Below are 25543 nucleotides of genomic sequence, written 5' to 3' on the forward strand. Positions count from 1 at the left end.
TTATTTTCAAAATAAGAAAAACCAACACCCATATTTTAAATAATTAAAAACAATTATTTAATAAAAACATTTTCTATTTTTCAGCCATCGGTCCCCGTTCCTCGATCGCAACTCGAATAACCTTTTAAAAATAAATTTTAATGCAACCATGTAGAAAAATATATTTTAAACATGCAAATATGCACAACATAATTAATTTAATGCAATTAAAACAATTAATTAAAATACAAGAGAATTTAATAAATCATATGCATGTGGTTCGCGTGGACCTTTAAATTTTCGGGGCGTTACAGCAGCCCCTGGTACGAAGGACCTGAGCCGCGCGAGAAGTAGAACCAACTAGGACTCTTCGATATTCCAGCTAGGACTCTAAACATCGAGCCAACCCCGAGCCCAGCCCCTCGTGAACCCTCTCAGGACCCTATAGACCTAGCCTAGCCCAGCCCTAACCACCCTGGTCGAGCTGCAAGCCCATGCGCACAGTTGCATCCCGCGATAAGCCTCGGGAATAGTCCTAGCTTGCTAGGAATCCTTCCCCGCCCCTGTGATCGAGTCCTAGCGTGGCTAGGACCCATCTACTGACCCAACCATGTCACAACCCAGCCCTTGTCGAGCCAAAGCAGAGCCATGCATGGTTATTCCCCTTAACTAAGCCTTTGACACAACACATGAAATATTCGTTTCCAGCTTGTTCTTAGTTCGTGCAGCCTATTACCGTGCCTCTTATGACCCTTAATATCATGTAAAACGTTCCATATACAATCCCTAATCATGGCAGCCCCTTCATGTAATTATAAAACAAGTTTTGGAACAAGAAAACATACCTTAATCTCATGGTTATGCATAAAACGAAAATAATGAAAAGGGAACCTTGTTTTTCATGCAAACCATAAACAATTACATCTTAGGGCGTGATAGATGAGAAAATGAAGAATTATGGTGTGCCTTTGCATACATTACGCACGAGAATACGTTGAGTTGCGAAAAACGACGACAAACAGAAGACCCTTGCTTGAAAACTTGAAAAGGCCGATGCTTTTCCTCTTGAAAATTAGTGTGTACCGTGTGTTTTGAGGAGAAAAGAGTTTGTGTGTGTGGTGGGAGGTGGGCGTGGGTTTTTTAAAGGGTTTGAGATAGAGTTTAGGCTAAATAAATTGATAACAAACTTGTGTGTAAGCTTGAGTCCATTAATAAGTTATACTAGGCTCAATAAGCCCAATAGTGGATTTAAAGATTATTTCGTTTTGGAAAGTTCGTGAAATTATTAGCCGAGTTGTTAAAAAGTTCATATTTTCGTTGAAAATCGAATACCGATAAAAATTACGTCTCGGCGTATAAATTCACTTCAAAACTCTTTATTTTCAAAAATAATAAAAAACATCAATTTTATTTTAAATAATTAAAAACAATTATTAATAAATTTTTTTTTTCATTTTTTAGCACTCGATCTCCGTTCTTCGATCGTATCTCAAATAAACTTTAAAAATACAGTTTTAAACATTCAAGTAGAAAACTATTTTTAAACCATATAAACATATCAAATATAATCAATTTAAACAATTAAAATAATTTAATTAGTTATTTTTCATTTTTCTTAAATTTACATACAATTGGATTACGTCGTCTTATTTTTAAACCTTAAAAATTTCAACGACTCACCTAATACATACAAATAATTGCTATTTTTCTAGCACAAAATTAAAATAAAAAAATCAATGCATTTGGTTTTTTAAGTCACTGTTAATTAAAACTCTTATATTTTTTGCCTAAACTAGAAAAGGGCTTCAGAGTCAGACGCTCCTCTAATAATCCACATGACGAATTTGGCCTCAACCTTTTCACAAATTTCGCGAAATAAATAAGCATCGTAGGGAGGATATTTTGGACATTGGCCAACACAGTCAGTCTTCTTTAGTGAAGTGGACATACTTTATCTCTCACACATACACACAGTCGTCGAGACAGAAACAAACAAAGAGAAGAAATCGCGTCAAAATTCGAACTCCGAATCTCGCTCTATCACCTGCGCACTCGTATCTTCGGAGCTCTTCGTAAAATTTTCGCTCTTATTCGCTCTCGGTTTGAGTGTAATTTACTGAGATTGATTGGTGTTCGCTGATGTTTTCACGCGCATTGTTGTGATTTTGTAGATTTGGAGGTTTTCCGGAGCTTGATGCGTGAGTTGTGAAGCTAGCAGATCGGTAATGGCGGAGGTTTCCGGTGAAGGACGTCCTGTGGTGGCGCCGAAGATGATTTCGGGAGACAATGCACTGGAGAGGACGCCGCTGGCGGTGTCGGGCTCGTTCAAGGATGGGGTCAAAACGTCGTCGTATCGACGGAGGGTCTCCCTAAGGCCGAGTTTAGATGCGGACGACTTTATAAACTTGCTTCATGGCTCGGATCCGGTGAAGATGGAGCTCAATCGCCTCGAGAATGAAGTCAAAGGTCAGTCTTCCTAGCTGGATCCACTGGATTCGCGCTTGGAGTTGTTTTAAACGGCCCCCGTTTTTGTGCGCGCGCGTGTTGTTCCAAGTAATTTGCGAGATTTGGTGCTTCGTATATGTTAAATGCGGAAACGACGACATTTTACATGGGTTTTGCGGTGGTTTGCAGATAAGGAGAGGGAATTAGGCGAAGCCCAGTCTCAGATCAAGGCGTTGAAGTTATCCGAGCGGCTCCGTGAAAAAGCTGTCGAAGAGGTGCCTTTATTTTGAAATTTTTTTTTCATGAAAAAGAATCCATTTTTTTCTACAATACAGTAGACTACGAGTGCATTGGACCTGGTTGTTTTTCTTTATTTCCTAATCACGTTTCTTGAACTCTTTTTATTTTTTCTTACGGAAACGTTTAAGTGGTCTGTTTGAAACTTTGGTAGTGTATTTGGATTTTTAAGTTTGATATTAGAACTAATCAGTTCGGAGTGATACTCTTCCCGGTAAGTTTAAATTCAACATGGTTTACATTCGTGTTTCGAAGAAATTTGGTATTTGTCAACCATTTGAACCAGTTTGTGCCTTGGTGAATGCCAATTCTTATTGGTGGATTGTCAGAGAGAAAATAAAGGAAGAACTGATTGAAAGTCCTGTTCTTGGCACTAGCCTAAATTCTGGAAGCAAATTATTTGCTTTAAGGAATTCAATAGCGTTTAAGCAAAAACTGAGTGTCGGCTAACTGTGAGTAAGGTGAATGATTTAGAAATGTGGTGGAAAGTATTATTGCTTCGTTCAGTTTTAGTGGTAGAAATGAAGGGCAAAAGGTTCCTCCATTCATAATATTTCTCATAGATCACTGTTTTTCTAAGCCTAGTTCAGCCGATTTGTTTGAAATAATTCAGCTGAAATTAGTTGATTGTACTTTGAAGAATTATTTTAATTTAGGCCTAGCAAATATCATGCCAATGCATTGTCAAGGGAAATTCAAGTCGGACTCTGTTAGAATTATCCAAATGCTGAAATTTTTCAGTTGGGAATTTTGGGTTTCGATAGCTCGTTCGTGTTGGGACATTGTATTCTCGCACACAAGACGCAGCGGAAGTTTAAAATTTTTTGTTTTTGGGCGTCGTGTGTTTAAAACCATACATAGGGTGTTCTAAGAATTATACCTTCATGTATTAAACGTTGGTCACCAAACTATTCCAGTATGAATGGAGATAGTCCTTGTAAATCTCTACGAACGGCTCTTCAAATTTGATCGCCTAATTAGGTCCACGATCAGAAGCTATTTTTCTCGTTTGGTTTGCACTAGAAAATCCGAACGATTTGTGCATCAATCATGCGGGCTCCAAATTTCCAAAATCCAAATTTCTTTTGTTTTGCGTGCAAAATTAGGTTATTTATTACGAGTCCTAGTGGTATATATATACATACATATATATGTACATATATATATACATATATACATATATATATATACATAGAGAGAGAGAGAGAGAGAGACTCGTAATTAAATTAGGAGTTCCTCTCCCACAATGGTTCTAATAATTTCATTATATTTAAACTCCCATATAACTAATATATAATGTATTTATTAACTTTTAATAATACATGATATAATAATATCATATACACATATTTTATATCATCATATAAAATATATACATATATATGTACATTAAATTAAATTAAATAATCATTATTTAATTTATAAATTAACTCTTTGGTTAATTTAATTCTAGACTCCTCTAGAACATTTATAAGAATTTGTACATGTTAGTAGTTACCAATACTAGTAACAACATTTAATTAGTAAATTCCAAATTCACTAAATAAATGATTCCGAACTCCTTATAATCTCGATCGACGATCCGAGAGCGCCGATGTATCAAGGATACAAGTCTTGTTAATATAATGAAAATCGAAATTTTCATAGATCAAAATTTTCACTTACCATATTGGGGAGCTGCCAGTTCTAGTAAACTCCTTTACAAAACAAGCATTTCCACTCTCTTTCCTTAATTAGCAATCATGTGAACTTTAATTTCTTTCATCTCATGGAATCAACTCATAAACTCTTTTATAAGCTTCTTGTTTGATCTCCATCAAACTGTAGTCGCCAAATTCCAACTCCTTGAAATGTGACTATCTCAACGGGAACACAGAATCCGATATTTTTGTGACTTTCAATGGTTCAGGGATACAGCTAGCCGTGGGTTCACATCTCCATGTGATTCAGAATAACATTTATTCTTATTTGGGTTTACCCTAGTAAACCCCATTTTTTTCATCAACTCCTTGATCAAGAATGTCAGAACTCATTTCTGATTGCACCCATCGGATCATGGTAAGAGGGTCTTGTAGCATCGCCCCATGATCTCCTAGGTATCACTTATAGTGCCTGCAAGAACCTTTAGTCATGGTTAGCATACAGTACGGTCCTTTCAACACATATATCCTGATCGAATCTGCAACCCTTGGTATATTGAGAGTTGCATATGAATTCGATAACGATGCGATTTATCTTTGAGTACTAACAGTGGCATGGTATGTGCAACTAGGAAAACACATTTCCCTATAGCATATTTTTTGCTCTGGCCAGAGACTCTTTGCACTATTAACTCATCAGATCATATAGGATATTTTCACCCGTAGGCGAAAGGAGAATCCCCGACTACAATGAATTTGCTCCTACGTATTTCGTAACTACACCCAACCTCGCCACCTGATGACCCTCGATGTAGTCGGTAAATGGATCAAACTGCATGCTAGTACGTATAGCCTCTACATTATCCCGTGTCAAAGAACTAATGATGTACAACCATAACTGCGGACTATTCCACTCGATAACTGAGAACCACTTGGATAGTCCGATGGAGGGTTGTTCAGTGCATCATCATATGATCACCTATCTGTGTGAATGGACATCTCCATGCCCTTGCCAATGAACATGGCGTTTACGTCATAGACGCTAGTCTCGAGCTCGAGCGACCTTTATCCTTGTTTTAGGCGGGTAATTCGACTAGAAACCTGTTTAGAACATACGGTACACCATAGTTGTGAAAAGCGCTTGCCTCGCTCGCTTAAGCGCGAGGCGAGGCGAGGCGGCCTGCTTGCGCTTCGGATTGTCCCGAAGCACAGCGGGTTGATGAAGCCCACGCTTTAGTGCGCTTCGCCTGGATTTCTGAGCGATATCGCTAGGCGCTTCAGCCCATTTGTGTTTTTTTAATTCTGTCCAAGCCCAAGTCCAGCTCCAAATGAAAGCCCAGCCCATGTATATTAAAATCTCTGTCGATTAGTGCTTCTGCCTCTGCTCAAGTCCACTGCCTTTGCATTTGTGCGTGAATCTCCTCTGCCTCTGCCTCTGCTCAAGTCCACTGCCTTTGCATTTGTGCGTGAATCTCCTCTGCCTCTGCCTTTGCCTTGTCTACTGCTCCTCCGCCGCCGCCGTCGCCGACGACCCTGCCGCCGCCGCCACTTCTCATTTGCTACCCAATTGGTAAACTACTAAACCCTAATTTTAGGAATTTTTGTTTAAAATTACAAATTGTGTTTTTTATTTTTAATAATATAATAGATGAATTGTGGGGCTCTTAGCTCCTAATCGTTATTACAATGCACTTTGATTAGGGTTAACTAATTACAGCGGAAAACGAGTTTAAAATTTCTTTACAATGAGCCCAAATCATTTTATTTGAATACTAAAAATAGTATTTCATCTCACATCATAAACACACCCACACGTAATCAACACCAATCACATACAAACAACTCATATCCTCGGGACATGCCCCGGTATATAGATACATATACATATATATACTGGGAACAGGACAAAAACATAAAACCTCATCCCAAGCTGTGGCTCCCTTCAGAAGTACCCTCTCCGGTCTCCTGATATCCTGGAGTACCTGCCATTGTTCACACACAAAGACAACAACAGCGCCCCTTGGGGGTGAGCAAAGCTCCGTATGGAACAACCAATCATATATACCACAGATATCTAAACGATGATATATGGTATGCAATGCATGTATGTCGTGGAGGTATCAGGTCAAATGCCCATCCACTGAGCACATGTCAGAATCAATCGAATCGCTATCAAATCAATGCTCGAGCTGGCACACCGGCCAATATGGGATACTCGTATGATAGCGTCGACAAAGCGCCATCAAATCCCAAATCTCATATCCAATCATATGGGGCCACAATTGTCTATGCTTTACGGGTCATATAATACCGGCATAGCGATTGTGTTCACAAACCCCGGAATCCAATCAAATCATATCAGGGTATCCAAGGATCATAGCTCAACGTGCATGTCGTGTATCGATGTATGCATAAAATGATGTGTGTTAACAAAACATTTATTTTATACATCGATATCTCAATCTCAATGTCATGTATGCCACATCAATTAACAAATAAGGCATATAGACACATAAGCTCATTCCAATCAATCAAATCAATCTGACATATATCATATAATACAGATATCTGTCGTATGTTACCCGGTCGCAACATACCTCAATTCTTCGTTTCCAGTTGATGTAGCCTGAAGATTTTGCTATTACACTTTATCTACATCAATAACATACTCATTCCAATCAACAACATACTCCAAACTCATTATTATGAGTTTCAAATATCATTTGGAACTTCAAAAATTCATATCAAATCAAATTCATATCATAATTCAATTCCGACTTCCATTATGAGTTTATTGTCGGTTATTCTACTACATATCAGAAATTCAACTTCAAATACATGCTATTCCAGCACCTTGATATTTCGAGCTGCTGGAACTAGAAGAAAATTACCTCAGTCAAAAGCCCTCGACGCGAAGATCACAAATATATAATTTGTTTCGCGTTTAGACAGCATTTCGAAGTCGATTTGGACGGAAGAAATCGAATTCTCGAACTTTCTTCTCGAACTATCGTTTAAGAAATGAAGAAAGAAAGAGAAGAAATCTCATTCTTATTACCACCGCTCTCGCGCTCGGGCGGTAGAATTCTCGCGCTCGAGCGCGAGACATTCTGTCCCCGAGAAATCTTTATGCCGCGCTCGGGCGGTCAAACATTACCGCTCGGGCGCGGAGTATTCTGCCCAACTATACGCAAATTTCAACCCTGGCGCTCGGGCGGTCATTTTCTACCGCCCGGGCGCCACACGTTCTGTACAATTATTTGATTTTTGTACTTATTGGCGTCCAGCTTCTCTACTCGAGCTCTTACAATGGCAAGTCATATTCAACATTCATTTCTCAATTTCATTGTCATAATATACATTAAATGTATAATCACATGTCAAATTCCTGAATTATCGATAATCATATGGGATTTACGATAATACGATACAAGGTCCTTACATGAATTGTTTTTTATATTTCAGAATTTAAACATGTCAAACACACCAATTCCATCAAATCGAAAGGACATTGCTTGGAATTATGCCACACTTCCGGATCCTAAAAATCCAAATATTGTATGTTGTTCTCTTTGTGGTAAAATAACAAATGGTGGGATTTATCGGCACAAGCTGCATTTAATTGGGGGCAATAGAAATGTGAAAGCTTGTCCGAAGTGTCCGGAGCATGTTAAAAAAGAAATTAAAAATTTCATGCAAAAAAAGAGTGTTTTGAAGAATCAAATGGATGATATTCCTCATTTACATGATATTGTTGATTTAGAAGAAGACGAGGATGAGGATGATGTTCAAACTAAAATGAAAGGGAAACGACCAATGTCCGGCCCTACGGTGCAGGGTAAAAGGTGTAAACAAGCAGGACCTATTGATCTTTATTTTTCGAAAGATGTAGAAGAAATTGTCAGACAGAGACGTGCGAAAAATAAAGGCCAATATGATGAAAATAAGAAGAAATTAAGAGAAGATGCGGTTCAGAAATTTGCTACGTGGATGTATGATGCCGGAATTCCTTTTAATGGTGTTAAATATGATTCTTTGCAACCTTGTATTGATGCTATTGGGGTTTTTGGAGTGGGAATGAAACCTACTTAATCATGAAGTAAGAGTTAAGTATTTGAAGAAGGAGTTGGCAAATACGAACCTACTTCTCAAATCCCACGAAAAAGATCATGCTAGGTATGGTTGTACAATCATGCCAGATGGGTGGACAGATAAAAAAAATAGAACTCTTATAAATTTTTTGGTAAATGGTCCTAAAGAAAGCATATTTGTTGAATCGGTGGATGCTTCAAGTTATTCTCACACTGCTGATAAGATGTATGAGTTACTTTCTAAATTTGTGAATCGAATTGGACAGCAGAATGTGGTTCAGGTTGTAACAGATAATGCCAGCTGCAATGTTAGAGCAGGTAATATTTTAAATTGCAAATTGAATTAAAAATTCTGATTTTTCAATTTTTAAAGTAAATTTACTTCATTTTTTCAGGTCGTCTTTTGGAAAACAATTTTCCACACTTGTATTGGACTCCATGTGCAGCTCATTGCTTAGATTTGATGCTTGAGGAAATATTCAAAATTCCTAACCTCAAAAAATTGCATGAACGGGCATTGATGGTGAACGGTTATATTTACAATAGACCACAATTGTTGAGCATGATGAGGGAGTTTACTGGACAGAGAGACATGGTAAGAACTGCAAAGACTCGTTTCGCAACCGCTCTTTTGACTTTAAAGCGGTTTCAAGTTCAACAAGCAAATCTGAGAAAGATGTTTACATCTGAAAAGTGGTCAAAAAGTCGATATTCTAGAGAGGCTGCTGGAAAACGTGTTGCAGAAGTGATATTGATGCCTTCTTTTTGGAAAACTACAGTTTTTGCATTAAAAGTTGGCGGCCCATTGCTGAAAGTATTGCGGCTAGTAGACGGTGAAAAAAGGTCTCCAATGGGTTACATCTATGAGGCAATGGACAGAGCCAAAGAAGCTATCGCTACATCATTTAATAATAATGAAGAGAAATATCGTGGTATTTTTGAGATCATCGACAAGAGATGGAACGTTCAACTCCATCATCCTTTGCATGCGGCTGGATATTTTTTAAATCCTGAGTTTTTTTACTCAAATCGTGACATAGAAAATGCTGAAGAAGTGTTGGAGGGTCTGTACAAATGCATAGCTAGATTGGTGCGAGGTGAAGATTTACAAGATAAGATTACAAATCAATTGGATAAATACAAAAAAGCAGAAGGACTTTTTGGTTTACTCATGGCTATTAGACAAAGAGCTTCAAAATCACCAGGTAAATAATATTTAGTGCAATATGAATTTATTTCTCAAACATTACTTATAGTATCTTTGAATGATAAGAAATTTAATCTTATATTTTTTTGTGTTTCAACTTTCAAGCTGATTGGTGGTCTTCTTATGGTGCATCAACGCCTGAATTGAAAACATTTGCAATGAAGATTTTGCACCTCACATGCTCTTCATCAGGTTGTGAACGTAATTGGAGTGTATTTGAACATGTAAGTTAGAAGTTTTTTTACATATTAAATTTTATATTATGAAGTATGAAGTATGAACCTAACTTATTACTTTCTAATTGTTTGACAGATACATTCTAAAAAAAGAAATAGGTTGTCTCAACAACGATTGAATGATTTGGTATATATCAAATACAACATAGCGTTGAGGCGAAGATATGCCATGCGAGATAAGATTGATCCTATTTCTTTGTCAGAAATAGATGATAGTAACGAATGGTTGTTGGGAAAGTTGGATGATAGTGATGAAGAGAATGATGATAACGATTTGGTCTTTGAAGATGATGATTTGCGTTGGAGTGATGTAGCACAAGCGGTTGGGGTTGATGAAAGTGCATATGACTTTCGATCTCGAAATGCATCTACTTCAAAATGAGCGTCATCATCCACTTCAGCAAAAAAGAAAGCAATCTTCAGCTCGAACTAGTCTTGTGGATGAAGTAGATGAATAAGAGATCAACATTGATGATGAAACTGAAGAAGAAGAAGATACCGATGGATACAAATCAAGTGATGGGGCTGATGACGTAGATTTGGAAGATGAAGACGACGATTAAAATGACATTTGATATTTCTTCTATCACATTTTGAAAGACTTTTTATTTTAGTTTGATTTTTTTGATAATATTTTGTTTATTGTGGCATGACGTAGATTTGAAAGATGAAGATGACGATTATAATGACATTTGATATTTCATCTATCACATTTTCAAAGACTTTTTATTTTATTTTGATTTTTTGGATTATAATTTGTTTGTTGCGCTTTTTTCCGTAAAGCGTGCGCTTCGCTTTGCGCTTGAAGCCCCAAGACACTTGAGCGTTTTTTTGCGCCTTGCGCTTTTGACAACTATGCGGTACATTTACTAATGAGTTTCATGATTTTATGTCGCGACGCAGACCTCATGGTACCTATTATATGTTCAAGGACTTTATCTATACAGCTTGCATGGGTATACAGATAAAGTATAATGCCATAATCGAATAAAATCGTAAAATATTATTAAAGTAAAGATTGTTTTACATTAGAGTCAATAAAATCCCTAGCCACAAGTTGGCTTGCCGAGCACCTATTCTTACAATCTCCCTCTTGTCCTATAGCCAACTACCCATAGACCTTAGACCCATTGCTTCGCGATGCTTCTCAAACAATGGTCCTGGCAGGGGCTTCGTCAGTGGATCAACAACATTATCTGCAGAGGCGACTTTCTCTACCGAAATGTCTCATCTTCCCACAATTTCCCGGATTATGTGGAACTTCCTCGATATATGTTTGGATCGTGGATGAGACCTCGGTTCTTTCGCTTTCGCTACGGCACCAGTGTTGTCGCAGTAGACTGAGACTGGATCAACTGATTGAGGAATGACACCCAACTCTTGGATGAAATTACTCATCCAAACACCCTCTTTTGCTGCAGTCGATTCAGCTATGTATTCGGCCTCAGTTGTTGAACCCGCTGTGGTGTCTTGCTTGGAACTCTTCCAAGAGACATCACCACCATTGAGCTTGAATACAAATCTAGAGGCCGGTTTCGAATCATCCACATCTGATTGGAAGCTAGAATCATTGTAGCCTTCCAATTTTAGTTCTCCACTCCGGTATACCAAGAACAAATTATTAGTTCTTCTCAAGTACTTAAGAATGTCCTTCACTGCTTTCAAATGCAGTGGGCCGTGATTTGACTGATATCGGCTTGCAACACTCAGTGCATATGCAATATCAGGTCGAGTAGATATCATATCATACATAATACTACCTATGGCAGACGCATATGGAATGCGGCTCATGGTTTCCATCTCTTTATCAGTCTTAGGGCACACAGACTTTGATAGATTCACACCATGAGACATTGGGAGATATCCTCTCTTGGACTCTTCCATAGAGAATCTCCTCAGTATGGTATCGATATATGTGGATTGGGTGAGCCCTAACATCCTATTTGATCTATCCCTATAGATCTGTATTCCTAATACATATGATGTTTCACCCATATCCTTCATGGAGAACTTACCAGCTAACCATACTTTAGTTGACTGCAACATCCCTACATCATTCCTAATGAGTAGTATGTCATCAACATAAAGTACTAAGAATGTCACTGCACTCCCACTAATCTTTTTGTATACACAAGGTTCTTCAAGATTTTTGGCAAAATCAAACTCTTTGATTGTGTTGTCAAATCTGAGGTTCCAACTCCTTGATGTCTGTTTGAGTCCATAAATAGATCTCTGAAATCTGCATACTTTATGCTCACTTCCTACTGATGTGAATCTTTCAGGTTGAGACATGTAAATCTCTCTCTTAATATCCCCATTAAGGAACGTTGTTTTAACATCCATCTGCCATATTTCATAGTCATACCATGCTGCTATTGCTAGCAGTATACTAATGGACTTGAACATTGCGACTGGAGAAAAGGTTTCCTCATAGTCAATACCTTGCCTTTGAGTATATTTTTTTGCTACCAGTCTAGCTTTGAAGGTCACCACCTTCCCATCCGCTCTAAATTTTCTTTTGTAAATACATTTGCATCATATGGGAACAATTCTTTTAGATGGATGTACTAAGGACCATACTTGGTTCGAATACATGCAGTCCATCTCGGACTGCATGACTTCAAGCCATTTAGATGAATCGGCATCAAACAATGCTTCCTTGAAATTTCTTGGATCACATCCAGAAATGGGCTCACCTTGGCCCTCTTCAAGAAGCAGGCTCAACCTATTAGGCGTCCTTGAGATCCTTTCGGATCTTCTAAGAGCTTGTGTTTCTTTGATTGGCTGTTGGGGTGTGGGTTCTGCTATTAGTGTAGTTGGTGGTTTTCGAATCTCATCGAGTTCTATCATCCCGCCTTTTTCTATCCTTGAAGCAAACACCTTTGTTTCAGTGGGATAATAGAAATAATATCCAATAGAGTTCTTTCGATATCTCACAAAGTAGCACAAATTGGCTCTACTATCCAATTTGTCTCCCACTGCCTGCTTCACGTAACCAGGACATTCCCATATTCTTAGATAAGAATATTCGGGCGGCTTTCCCATCCATATCTCATATGGAGTTTTATTCACTGCCTTTGTATGGAGTTGATTCAACAACTTCGCCGCTGTTTCAAGCGCATATCCCCATAGGGGTTGCGGCAATTCAGTGAACCCCATCATAGATCGGACAATGTCCGTCAATGTCCGATTACGGCATTAATTGGGGTGTGGCAGGCGGAGACCACTGTGAGAGAATCTCATTCTCTTTAACGTAGTCTTGAAACTCAGTACTCAAGTATTCTCCACCTCGATCCGATCATAGTATTTTAATACTCTTTCCTAGCTGTTTCCCTACTTCTACTCTGAATTCTTTGAACTTTACAAGGGCTTCAGTTAAATACACATACCCATACCTTGAGTGATAATCGGTAAAGGTAATGAAGTAGGATTGGCCAAATCTCGTGCTAACACTTAGCGGGCCACACACATCTGTATGGGTCATTTCCAACAGATCATGTGCACGTTCCACTTTCGCTAGGAAAGAGGCCTTGGTCATTTTTCATTTCAGACAAGACTCACATGTCTCTGAAGAGTTTATGTCTGAGTCCATAGTTGTCAAAAGCGCGAGGCGCAAAAAAGCGCTCAAGTGTTTTGGGGCTTCAAGCGCGAAGCGCACGCTTTACGGAAAAAAGCGCAATAAACAAAATATTATCAAAAAAATCAAAATAAATAAAAAGTCTTTGAAAATGTGATAGATGAAATATCAAATGTCATTATAATCGTCATCTTCATCTTCCAAATCTACGTCACGCCACAATAAATAAAATATTATCAAAAAAATAAAAATAAAATAAAAAGTCTTTCAAAATGTGATAGATGAAATATCAAATGTAATTTTAATCGTCATCTTCATCTTCCAAATCTACGTCATCAGCCCCATCACTTGATTTGTATCCATCGGTATCTTCTTCTTCTTCAGTTTCATCATCAGTGTTGATCTCTTCTTCATCCACTTCATCCACAAGACTAGTTCGAGCTGAAGATTGCTTTTTTTTTGCCGAAGAGGATGATGACACTCTTTTTGAAGTAGATGCATTTCGACATCGAAAGTCATATACACTTTCACCAACCCCAACCGCTTGTGCTACATCACTCCAACGCAAATCATCATCTTCAAAGACCAAATCGTTATCATCATTCTCGTTATCACTATCATTCAACTTTCCCAACAACCATTGGTTACTATCATCTATTTCTGACAAAGAAATATGATCAATCTTATCTCGCATGGCATATCTTTGCCTCAATGCTCTGTTGTATTTGATATATACCAAATCATTCAATCGTTGTTGAGACAACCTATTTCTTTTTTTAGAATGTATCTGCCAAAAAAATAGAAAGTAAGAAGTTAGGTTCATACTCCATAATATAAAATTTAATATGTAAAAAAAACTTCTAACTTACATGTTCAAATACACTCCAATTACGTTCACAACCTGAAGAAGAGCATGTGAGGTACAAAAATCTTCATTGCAAATGTTTTTAATTCAGGTGTTGATGCACCATAAGAAGACCACCAATCAGCTTGAAAGTTGAAAAACAAAAAAATATAAGATTAAATTTCTTATCATTCAAAGTTTGTATCTATACTATAAGTAATGTTTGAGTAATAAATTAATATTGCACTAAATATTATTTACCTGGTGATTTTGAAGCTCTTTGTCTAATAGCCATGGGTAAACCAAAAAGTCATTCTGCTTTTTTGTATGTATCCAATTGATTTGTAATCTTATCTTGTAAATCTTCACCTCGCACCAATCTAGCTATGGATTTGTACAGCCCCTCCAACACTTCTTCATCATTTTCTATGTCACGATTTGAGTAAAAAAAACTCAGGATTTAAGAAATATCCAGCCGAATGCAAAGGATGATGGAGTTGAACGTCCCATCTTTTCTCGATGATTTCAAAAATACCACGATATTTCTCTTCATTATTATTAAATGATGCAACGATAGCTTCTTTTGCTCTGTCAATTGCCTCATAGATGTAATCCATTGTCGACCTTTTTTCACCGTCTACTAGCGGCAATACTTTCAGCAATGGGCCGCCATTTTTAATGCAAAAACTGTAGTTTTCCAAAAAGAAGGCATCAATATCACTTCTGCAACACGTTTTCCAGCCACCTCTCTAGAATATCGACTTTTTGCCCATTTTTCAGATGTAAACATCTTTCTCAGATTTGATTGTTCAACTTGAAACCGCTTTAAAGTCAAAAGAGCGGTTGCGAAACGAGTCTTTGCAGTTCTTACCATGTCTCTCTGTCCAGTGAACTCTCTCATCATACTCAACAATTGTGGTTTATTGTAAATATAACCATTCACCATCAATGCCCGTTCATGCAATTTTTTGAGGTTAGGAATTTTGAATATTTGCTCAAGCATCAAATCTAAGCAATGAGCTGCACACGGAGTCCAATACAAGTGTGGAAAATTGTTTTACAAAAGACGACCTGAATAAATGAAGTGTTACAACCTGAACCACATTCTGTTCTCCTATTCGATTCACAAATTTAGAAAGTAACTCATACATCTATTCGGCAGTGTGAGAATAATTTGAAGCATCCACCGATTAAACAAATATAGTTCCTTTAGGACCATTTATCAGAAAATTTATAAGAGTTCTACTTTTTTTATCTGTCCACCCATCTGCCATGATTGTACAACCATATCTAGCATGATCTTCTTCGCGGGATTTGAGAAACAGGTTCTTATTTGTCAACTCCTTCAAATACTTAACTCTTCATGATATGATGGAGGTTTCATTCCCACTCCAAAAGTCCCTATAGCATCAATACAGGGTTGCAAAGAATCGTATTTAACAACATTAAAAGGAATTCAGGTATCATACATCCATGTAGCAAATTTCTGAACAACATCTTCTCTTAATTTCTTTTTATTTTCATCAAACTGGCCTTTATTTTTCGCACGTCTCTGTCTAACAATTTCTTCTACATCTTTCGCAAAATAAAGATCAATAGGCCCTGCTTGTTTATAGCTTTTACCCTGCAACGTAGGGCCGAACATTGGTCATTTCCCTTTCATTTTAGTTTGAATATCATCCTCATTCTCATCTTCTTCCAAATCAACGATATCATCTAAATGATGAATATCATCCATTTGATTCTTAAAAACACTCTTTTTTTGCATGAACTTTTTAATTTCTTCTTTAACATGCTCCAGACATTTCGGACAAGCTTTCACATTTCTATTGCCCCCAACTACATGTAGCTTGTGTCGATAAATCCCCCCATTTGTTATTTTGGCACAAAAACAACATACAATATTTGGTTTTTTTGGATCCGGAAGTGTTGCATAATTCCAAGCAATATCCTTTCGATTTGATGGAATCGTTGTGTTTGACATGATTAAATACTGAAATATAAATATAAATCACATATTAAATTATTAAAAATAAAAAAAACACAATTTAAAATTTTTTACAAAAATTCCTAAACTTAGGGGGTTAGGGTTTACCAATTTTTGAATAGCAAAAGAAAAGGGAAGGCGGCGGCGGCGGAGAAGAGACACAGACCACTGGAGACTGGACTTGGGCAGAGGCAGAGAATATACGCATCGCTATTCTTATTTCTTAGAGAATTTAATTTTACAATTGGGCTGGGCTTAAATTTGGATTTTGGACCTGGGCTGTCTTAAAAAATATAAAAGCCTGCAGATTGAAGGCAGTGAGGCGTGGGCTTTCTCAACCTGATGCGCTTCAGATTCTCTTGAAGCGCATCTACAACGCCTCGCCTCGCCTCGCCTCGCGCTTAAGCGAGCGAGGCGAGCGCTTTTTACAACTATGTGTCTGACGAGTCAAAAATGCCCTCTCCCACTAGCCCGTGCATCCTTCTTTGGGAAATATGTCATAGACTAGCGTGCCAGAATTGTGCTTGGTTTAGACTATCTTGTTTTCTTTTGTTTGTCGTTGATGTTATCGTGTTTACTTGGACATGTTTGTTTGGAATATCATTTATTCTTAAGTTATAAAGGTCGTTTTGTATTTAACCCGTTCCAATCAAATATTCATTTTTGTAAATATTGCAAACATCTTTGCTAAATAAACAAGAAAATCCATCTTTATCAAGCATAGAAATGGAAACAATGTTTTCAACTAAATCCGTAACAAACAAAACGTCTCTCAAAAGTAACTTAAAATTATTGTCTAATATTAAATAAACGTCTCTTATGACTATCGCAGCAACTCTTGCTCCATTGCCCATCCTTAGGAAGGTCTCACCCTCCCGCAGTCTTCTACTTCTTGTCATCTCCTGCAAATTATTGCAAAGTTGAGATCCACATTCGGTATCCAATACCCAAGAAGTTGAATTAATTGAGACATTTATTTCAATATAGAACATACCATTGCCAGAACTCTTCTGGGCGAGATATTTGTTGCAATTGCGCTTCCAGTGTCCAGACTTCTTGTAGTGGAAGCAAACGTCTTATCCATTATCAGGCTTTTCGGGTCCCTTAGAAGTGTTTGCTACTCGCTTCTTGTTGGGTTTGTTTGTCTTGGAAGGAAGAGAACGCTTCTGGCCCTTCCGTTTTTCGTCCGAGACAAAGAGCTAACGAAGAAAACAGGTTTTTCCTTTTCGATGGTGGTTTCATAAATAGTCAGCATGTTGACCAACTTTTCAAGACTGGCCTCCAACTTGTTCATATTGAAGTTCACCACAAACCCATCAAACGACGATGGCAGCTACAAGAGTAGAATGTCCGTGGACAACTCATTGGTGATAACAAGATCTAGGCCCACTAACTTTTCAACGAGCCCAATCATCCTCACGCCATGCTCATGGACCGTGGTCCTTTCTCGCAGACGTGATATCATGAGTTCTTTGACAGTAGTCTGCCTCAGTGGCCGCGTTTGTTTACCATACAACTCTTTTAGGTGGCCGTAAATGTCAGCAGCATTCACAGCGTCCTCAAACCGCATCTGCAGCATGTTTGACATAGAAGCTAGCATATAGCTTTTGGCTTGCATCCCACCATTTGTCAAGGCCAGCCAGCTCCTCCTTTGTGGCATTTGGCTTAGCCGTCTTAGGAGGAGCCTTGGTGAGCACATATGCTAACTTTTCGGAATTCAAAACAATTTTTAAATTCCTCAGCCAATTATGATAATTCGGTCCTGTTAGCTTAATTTGATCAAGTATAACAGACAGTGGGTTTCAAGACGACATTGTAAATATACTGGAAACGAAACAGAACAAACGTTACTGACCATTTTAGTATATTTTGTAAGACGTAAAATATGGACTTTTGTTTTTACGAGTTGCCTCCCGCTATTTTGACATTTTAATCACCCTCTGATGAAAACGGGAAATCCAATTTTCTTAGTGAGTACGCAAGGCCCAATTGCGAAATCATGATCACGAATAATATCAGCCAAGCATAATTTTCAAAAGGTAGAGCCCAATTGCAATACGTATTTTTGCCTCACGTTTGAGGAGGGTCTAATAATATGATCCTCTTTCTCTTTACGTGTCGAGCCCGACCTATCAATGTTGAACATTAGTGAACGGTCGCCACGAGATCCCCCAATAATATGAGCCGAAGTCATAGTTCACATCAAATATGTCAGTGGAAGTCATGGTTTTCCGGCGTCCGGGCCTCCCCAATAATATGAGCCAGACACTGAGGGCGGGTAGTGTTCATCATGCAACCACCGTTGATGGAAGGCAAGGAATTATTAAACTTTCTTTTAATTATCCTTTTAATGGGTTTGATTTGATTTAAATTTTGGATCTCATCCAAAATATGGGATTTTAATTTTAAAAATTTGTCTCATCATTAATTTTAAAATTCGTTCCATGTTTGTTTGTATGATTGCCGGATTCATGCAACTCTTGTTATTATATAAATAATAACACACATACTAATTATTTATGATATATACATACATCATAAATAATAAAGAATGATCGATAACCGAGAGCGAATTGATCCGTACGAGCCACATACGGATCCATGTCCATATCCTAAGTAAATGCAGGGATGCAAATGCAATATTACATAAGCTTCCAATAGTTTTCATGTCTTCGATCTTCAAAACTCCTTCCGAGGATCGGGCCCACCGTCTTTAAATCTTTATCTCCCATTAATTCTAATATTTAAATGAAATATCCATGGCACATTGAGTTACAAATTTAGGGGTGGGGAATAGACAATAAACCAGGTCCTCTTTTAATTATCAAATATTCAAAAAAATTATAACATGTAAAATATCCTAACATACACCTAGCACATTGGTCATTACTATCTATCATCCTTTTACCATATAATATCATATATTATATAAATCCGATAATATCACATATTATCAATAAATCGTGTATCTCGTAAATTATCAATAACTGCCATAATTATCAAATTAAATAAACACTTTTATTTAATTTCAAATAATTAAATTTCTTGTAAAACACTTTTTACCATAAATAATTAAAATCATATTTCAATTATTTATTTTGTAAAAAATTGATTTTATCAAAATTGTTGTAAGGGTAAAATCGTCCGTATTTCAAAAATATAATTTTAGTCCCCAAAATTTTGAAAATCGCCCCTTCGGCTCGGCGTGGTTCCCAAGACGTTCCCGGGCACCCGCCCGCGCTGTTTGATCCAATCGGGTGCTGGCAGGCACGCAGCCATGCGCACGCCACGCGCAGGCGACGCTCGGGCAAAGCGCCGTCTGCCCGAAATAGTTCCGGGCAGACTCCAATTTTTTTTTTATTAAAAAGTGCTTTTTCAAAAAAATAAATTTTAGGGGCATTTTTCAAAAATTTTTACGTGGTTAGAAATGATGTACTCAACATGATTTAATCAAAACACACGATTGAGTATTACTAGCTCTGATACCACTGTTGGGACATTGTATTCTCGCACCCAAGACGCAGCGGAAGTTTAACATTTTTTGTTCTTGAGCGTCGTGTGTTTAAAACCATACATATGGTTTTCTAAGAATTATACTTTCACGTATTAAACGCTGGACTCCAAACGATTCCGATATGAGCGGAGGTAGCCCTTCTTGTAAATCCCTATGAACGGCTCTTCAAATTTGATTGCCTAATTAGGTCCACGATCAGAATCTATTTTCCTTGTTTGGTTTGCACTAGAAAATCCAAATGATTTGTGCGTTGAGACTGCGTGCTCCAAATTTCAAAAATCCATAATCGGTGCAGCGCGGCGTGGAAAAAAGCACTTGGCCGAATTTTTTATTCAAAAACCTTGATGTGGCCGTGACTTTTTCTTTGGGAATTGGAGAAAATTTTCTTTTGTTTTGTGTGCAAAATTAGGTTAGTTATTCTGAGTCCTAGTGGTATATAATTATGAGTCCTAGTGGTATATACATAGAGTGAGACTCCTAATTAAATTAGGGGTTCTTCTCTACAAGGACTCTAATAATTTCATTACATTTAAACTCTCATATAATTAATATGTAATGTATTTATTAACTTTTAATAATACATGATATAATAATATCTTATACACATATTTTATATCATCATATAAAATATATACATGTATATGTACATTAAATTAAATTAAATATTCATTATTTAATTTATAAATTAACTCTTTCGTTAATTTAATTCTAGACTCCTCTAAAACATTTATGGGAATTCGTACATGTTAGTAGTTACCACTACTAGTACCAAAATTTAATTAGTAAATTTCAAATTCACTAAATAAATAATTCCGAAATCATTATAATCTCGATCAACGATCCGAGAGCGTCGATGTATCAAGGATACAAGTCTTGTTCATGTAATGAAAATCGAAAATTTTGAAGATCAAAATTTTCACTTACCATATTGGACAGCTGCCAGTTCTGGTAAACTCCTTTACAAAACAGACAGTTCCACCCTCCTTCCTTAATTAGCAATCATGCTAACTTCTATTTTTTCCATTTTATGGAATCAGCTCATAAACTCTTTTATAAGCTTCTTGTTCGGTCTCTATCAAACTATAGTCGCCAAATTCCAACTCTTTGAAATTTGACTATCTCAACGGAAACATAGAATCCGATACTTGTGTGACACTCAATGGTTCAGGGATACAGCTAGCCGTGAGTTCACATCTCCATGTGATTTAGGATAACATTTATTCTTATTTGGGTTTACCCTAGTTAACCCCATTCTTTTCATCAACTGCTTGATCGAGAATGTCAGAACTCATTTCTGATTGCACCCATCGGATCATGGTAAGAGGGTCTAGTAGCATCGCCCCATGATCCCCTAGGTATCACTGATAGTGCCTGCAAGAACCTTTAGTCATGGTTAGCATACCGTACGGTCCCTTCAACACATATATCCCAATCGAATCTGCAACCATTGGTATAGCAAGAGTTGCATATGAATTCGATTACGATGCGATTTATCTTTGAGTAATAACAGTGGCATGGTATGTGCAACTAGAAAAACACATTTCCCTAAAGCACATTTCTTGCCCTGGCCAGAGACTCCTTGCACTATTAACTCATCAGATCACATGGGCTCTCTTCATCCTTAGGCGAACGGTGAATCCACGACTATAATGCATTTGCTCTTACGTATTTTGTAACTACACCCAACCTCGCCATCTGATGACCCTCGATGGAGTCGGTAAACGGATCAGAGTGCATGCTAGTTAGTATAGCCTCTACATTGCCTCGGGTCAAAGGACTAATGGTATTCCACTCGATAAGTGAGAACCACTTGGACAATCCGAGGGAGAGTTGTTCAGTGCATCATTATTTGATCACCCATATGTGAATGGACATCTCCATGCCCTTGCCAATGAAACATGATGTTTACGTCACAAACGTTATTCTCGAGCTCGAGCGACCTTTATCATTATTTTAAGCGGCTGATTCAACTAGGAACCTGTTTATAATATACGGTACACTTCTTATTGAGTTTCATGATCTTATGTTGCGACGCAGACCTCATGGTACCTATTGTATGTTCAAGGACTTTATCTATGCAGCTTGCATGTGTATACAGATAAAGTATAATGTAATAATCGAATAAAATCGTAAAATATTATTAAAATAAGATTGTTTTACATTAGATTCAATAAAAGCCCTATCCACAAGTTGGCTTGATGGACACCTACTCTAACAGCTCGTGCCCGTGTGAATTTCCATAAACTTTGTGTCTGTTTGGACAAGAGATTACCTTTTGTGCAAAATACGAATAATGTTGCTGAATGTAGTTCATCCGTGAGAAAATATATTTACATGGTCAAAAAAATAATGTTCTGTTTGAATGTTGGCTTTGTCTTAATGTGTAAGTTCCTTTTAATGTGTTCATATTCATACTATTTGGTCTTTCTTCTTTGAAGTGAGTGCTCTAGTTCAGTTTTCCACCCTGCCCCCTTTCCCTGGTTGTTTTCATCCTTCATGAGTTGCATGAAGCTTTGCACATAAGATCAAAAAAAATTTGAGATTGCTCATTTCACTTCAGCTCACTGAGGAGTTGGCTAAAGTGGAAGAGAAGCTCAAATTAACAGAGTCTAACCTAGAAAACAAGGTACCACCTAGAATCCCTGCCTGCTTTGTCGGTACTTTCTTATTTCTTACATGTGATCACACGAGCCTTTGTTCTGGCCAGAATCTTGAAGTTAAAAGAATCAACGATGAAAAGAAGGCTTCAATGGCAGCTCAATTTGCTGCAGAAGCGACTCTTCGGAGAGTTCACGCTGCTCAAAAGGATGATGATATGCCTCCTATTGAAGCTATACTGGCTCCCTTGGAGGCTGAACTCAAGCTTGCTCGACTGGAGGTTTGTGGTGGAATTCAATTCTTTTCCAGATGCCTTTTTCTAAACAATTCTCATTCTGGAAAATTTCTTAAATTTTAGTTGGCCTTTTCTTTTCAGATTGCAAAGCTGATGGATTATAACAAAGCATTGGACAGGCTTACCAAATCAAAAGAGGCTGCACTGCTCGAGGCAGAGAGGACTGTGCATGTAGCATTGGCAAAGGCTTCTATTGTGGATGATCTTCAAAACAAGAATCAAGAATTGGTGAAGCAGATTGAAATTTGCCAGGTTATGTAATCGTGCAGGGACCATCTCTATTAAATACTGCCACTCGCTTGTTTTCTCTAACTCGAGATCTTTTTCAATTGAGCAGGAAGAGAACAAGATTTTAGATCGAATGCACCGCCAGAAGGTTGCAGAGGTTGAAAAGCTTACTCAAACGGTAGGTGAGCTGGAAGAGGCTGTTCTTGCTGGTGGTGCTGCTGCCAATGCTGTTCGTGATTACAAGCGGAAAGTTCAGGAGATGAATGTAATGTTCTGTACACACACACTCTCTCTCTCTCTCTCTCTCGTTTCCCTCTTCAATGTGCTATAATAGGCATCTGATATTTATTTCTGATCCATTCAGGAGGAAAGAAAAATTATTGATAGGGAGCTGGCTCGTGCTAAAGTAACTGCCAATAGAGTGGCAACTGTGGTAGCAAATGAATGGAAAGATGCTAATGACAAGGTGATGCCTGTGAAGCAATGGCTTGAAGAAAGAAGATTCTTACAGGTTAATTTTTTCTGTGTCTGTGTTCTTTAATTTTCCTAGCTATCGAATTTATTTTACTTCTTACTGCTCTTGCTAGATCTTTTCTCACTTCAGTTTGTTATAGGGTGAGATGCAACAACTACGAGACAAGCTTGCCATTACTGAGCGAACGGCGAAGTCTGAAGCCCAATTGAAAGTAATTTGCTTATTTATTGTTCATCTGACGTATTTTTTTTCCAAAAAAAGTATATCATTCTTTTTTCAAGTTCAAATAAATTGTCATCCTGTCCTTTAGGAAAAATATCAATTGAGACTTAAAGTTCTAGAAGAGACTTTGAGATCACCAAACACTGCTACGTGTAGCACTACGCCTGGACCTGATGGAAGAAGCTTAAGCAACGGTCCTTCTAGACGACAATCACTTGGTGGAGCAGAAAATGTTCCCAAATTGACTTCCTTTGGCTTTCTACCCAAGAGGTCACCATCTTTTCAGATGAGATCTTCTGGGAGCAGTTCAGTGTTGAAACATGCAAAAGGGACATCAAGGTCATTTGATGGTGGTTCCAGATCTTTGGACCAGGGGAAAGTTCTCTTAAATGGATTAGGGCCAAATTTCAAACAAAGCCAGTCCTGTGATGGAACTAAGGACGTTGAGACACAAAATACTTTATGGAAAGGAAGTCAAAATGAAAACATCAGTGATATACAAACAACTGAGAAAGAAGATTCAGTACCTGGGTTATTATATAATCTATTACAGAAAGAAGTGATTGTATTGAGGAAAGCTAGTCTTGAAAAAGATCAAAGTCTTAAAGACAAGGACGATGCAATCGAGGTTTATTTTCTTTCATCGTGTTGTTTATTGTATACTTATAATATATTCTTTTAAAAAATGCTTGTCTTGCTTTTGATCAGATGCTAGCAAAGAAGGTGGAAACATTAACCAAGGCCATGGAAGTCGAGGCTAAAAAGATGAGAAGGGAAGTGGCGTCGATGGAGAAGGAAGTGTCTGCCATGCGGGTGGAGAAACAACATGATAATAGGGCCAAACGACTTGGGAATGCCACTAAGAATTCACTTAACACTTCTCAGTTTCTTCCAGGAAGGTATGTCCATTAGGAAGCTATTACCCATTATAATAGTATGTTTTCTTGGTGGTCTGCTGTTGCTCTGTTTCAAATTTATGTATGCCCATTTTAAAAAAATACTGAACCATCGTTTCCCTTCTGTCTCGGGATGAGTTTATCTCACTGAAATTGTTTGCAGGACTTTGTCAAGAAGCGGATCACAACGTGCAATAACAAATAGCCCAATTGCAGCATCACAGCTTGGTTCTGTATAAACCTCGTAATTTGTCCTTCATCCTTCTGATGTTCTTAAACATACCCTTCGTTGTTGTTTGTATAATTTCAAGCATGCCATTGACTCTGGTTGTGGCAAGAAACCAAAATTGTCACTAACTAGCTCAAATCGGGTGGAAATGATCGGTATGCTTCTGACTAAGACTTAAACCCTCTCCTTGGAAATCATAGCCATATATAAAAGAGGATATCGAAGTTAAGCTAACCTTTTGGAAGAACGATTGGAGTGGCAGTTATTGTGGTTGTATAGTTAGCTTTGTGGGCGCCATATTTGTAATCTGCTGTTATTGTGGCTATGATTTGTTAACGTGTGCAAATATTCTTGTATCAAGATAAAGATCAGATTTGTTTTTGTAATTTATGTTTTTATCCATTTATATATATTTTGCTCCCTATGATTCTTACACAAGGACCATTATTTGTTAGTCGAGTGAACTTATTCAAGTTGTTGGCAGTATGTTTTCATCTTATATCAATTTTGTTTAGAAATGTATAATTACTGATTTTGCTACGACTTCGAATCAAAAAATTCGACCGGAAAGGATGAAAACCACATCACCCTAGTTTGCATGATAAATCAAGCTGGAATTTTAACTTATTATCCACTTATGTTGGCTGGTAAAAGTTCGAGTTTTACTCAATGTTCTAAAAAACGTGAAGCGCCTCAAAGTGCGGACGTGAGTTTCAAACTTTTCAAACTTAAGCGAGATTAACACACGTTTAAGCGTGAAAAAAATGTTTTTTATTTTTAGTG

At 37.6% G+C, this 25543-nt stretch overlaps 2 protein-coding genes across 3 annotated transcripts; both read left to right on the forward strand.

Moving 5' to 3' along the window:
• Nucleotides 1-1901: 1901 nt before the first annotated feature.
• On the forward strand, nt 1902-25261 carry LOC142520642 (microtubule-associated protein 70-1-like). Its single transcript, XM_075623717.1, has 12 exons — nt 1902-2051; nt 2151-2445; nt 2614-2699; nt 22378-22443; nt 22525-22695; nt 22792-22962; nt 23048-23203; nt 23303-23449; nt 23553-23624; nt 23724-24263; nt 24344-24534; nt 24695-25261. Exons 2-12 carry the CDS (start codon nt 2205-2207, stop codon nt 24768-24770), a joined length of 1917 nt encoding a protein of 638 aa, XP_075479832.1. The 5' UTR covers nt 1902-2051; nt 2151-2204; the 3' UTR covers nt 24771-25261.
• Nucleotides 5863-10749, forward strand: LOC142521507 (uncharacterized). Of its 2 annotated transcripts, XM_075624712.1 has the most exons (5): nt 5863-5931; nt 7827-8770; nt 8848-9657; nt 9765-9883; nt 9972-10749. In XM_075624712.1, the coding sequence occupies exons 2-5, from the start codon at nt 8554-8556 to the stop codon at nt 10275-10277; spliced, it is 1452 nt and encodes a 483-aa protein (XP_075480827.1). In that variant the 5' UTR covers nt 5863-5931; nt 7827-8553; the 3' UTR covers nt 10278-10749. The 2 variants fall into 2 exon arrangements, with proteins under 2 accessions (XP_075480827.1, XP_075480828.1); XM_075624713.1 differs by lacking the exon at nt 5863-5931 and having other exon boundaries at nt 7811-8770.
• Nucleotides 25262-25543: the final 282 nt, after the last annotated feature.

This window comes from Primulina tabacum, chromosome 12, assembly GCF_025594145.1.
Source record: "Primulina tabacum isolate GXHZ01 chromosome 12, ASM2559414v2, whole genome shotgun sequence".
Taxonomy (NCBI): domain Eukaryota; kingdom Viridiplantae; phylum Streptophyta; class Magnoliopsida; order Lamiales; family Gesneriaceae; genus Primulina; species Primulina tabacum.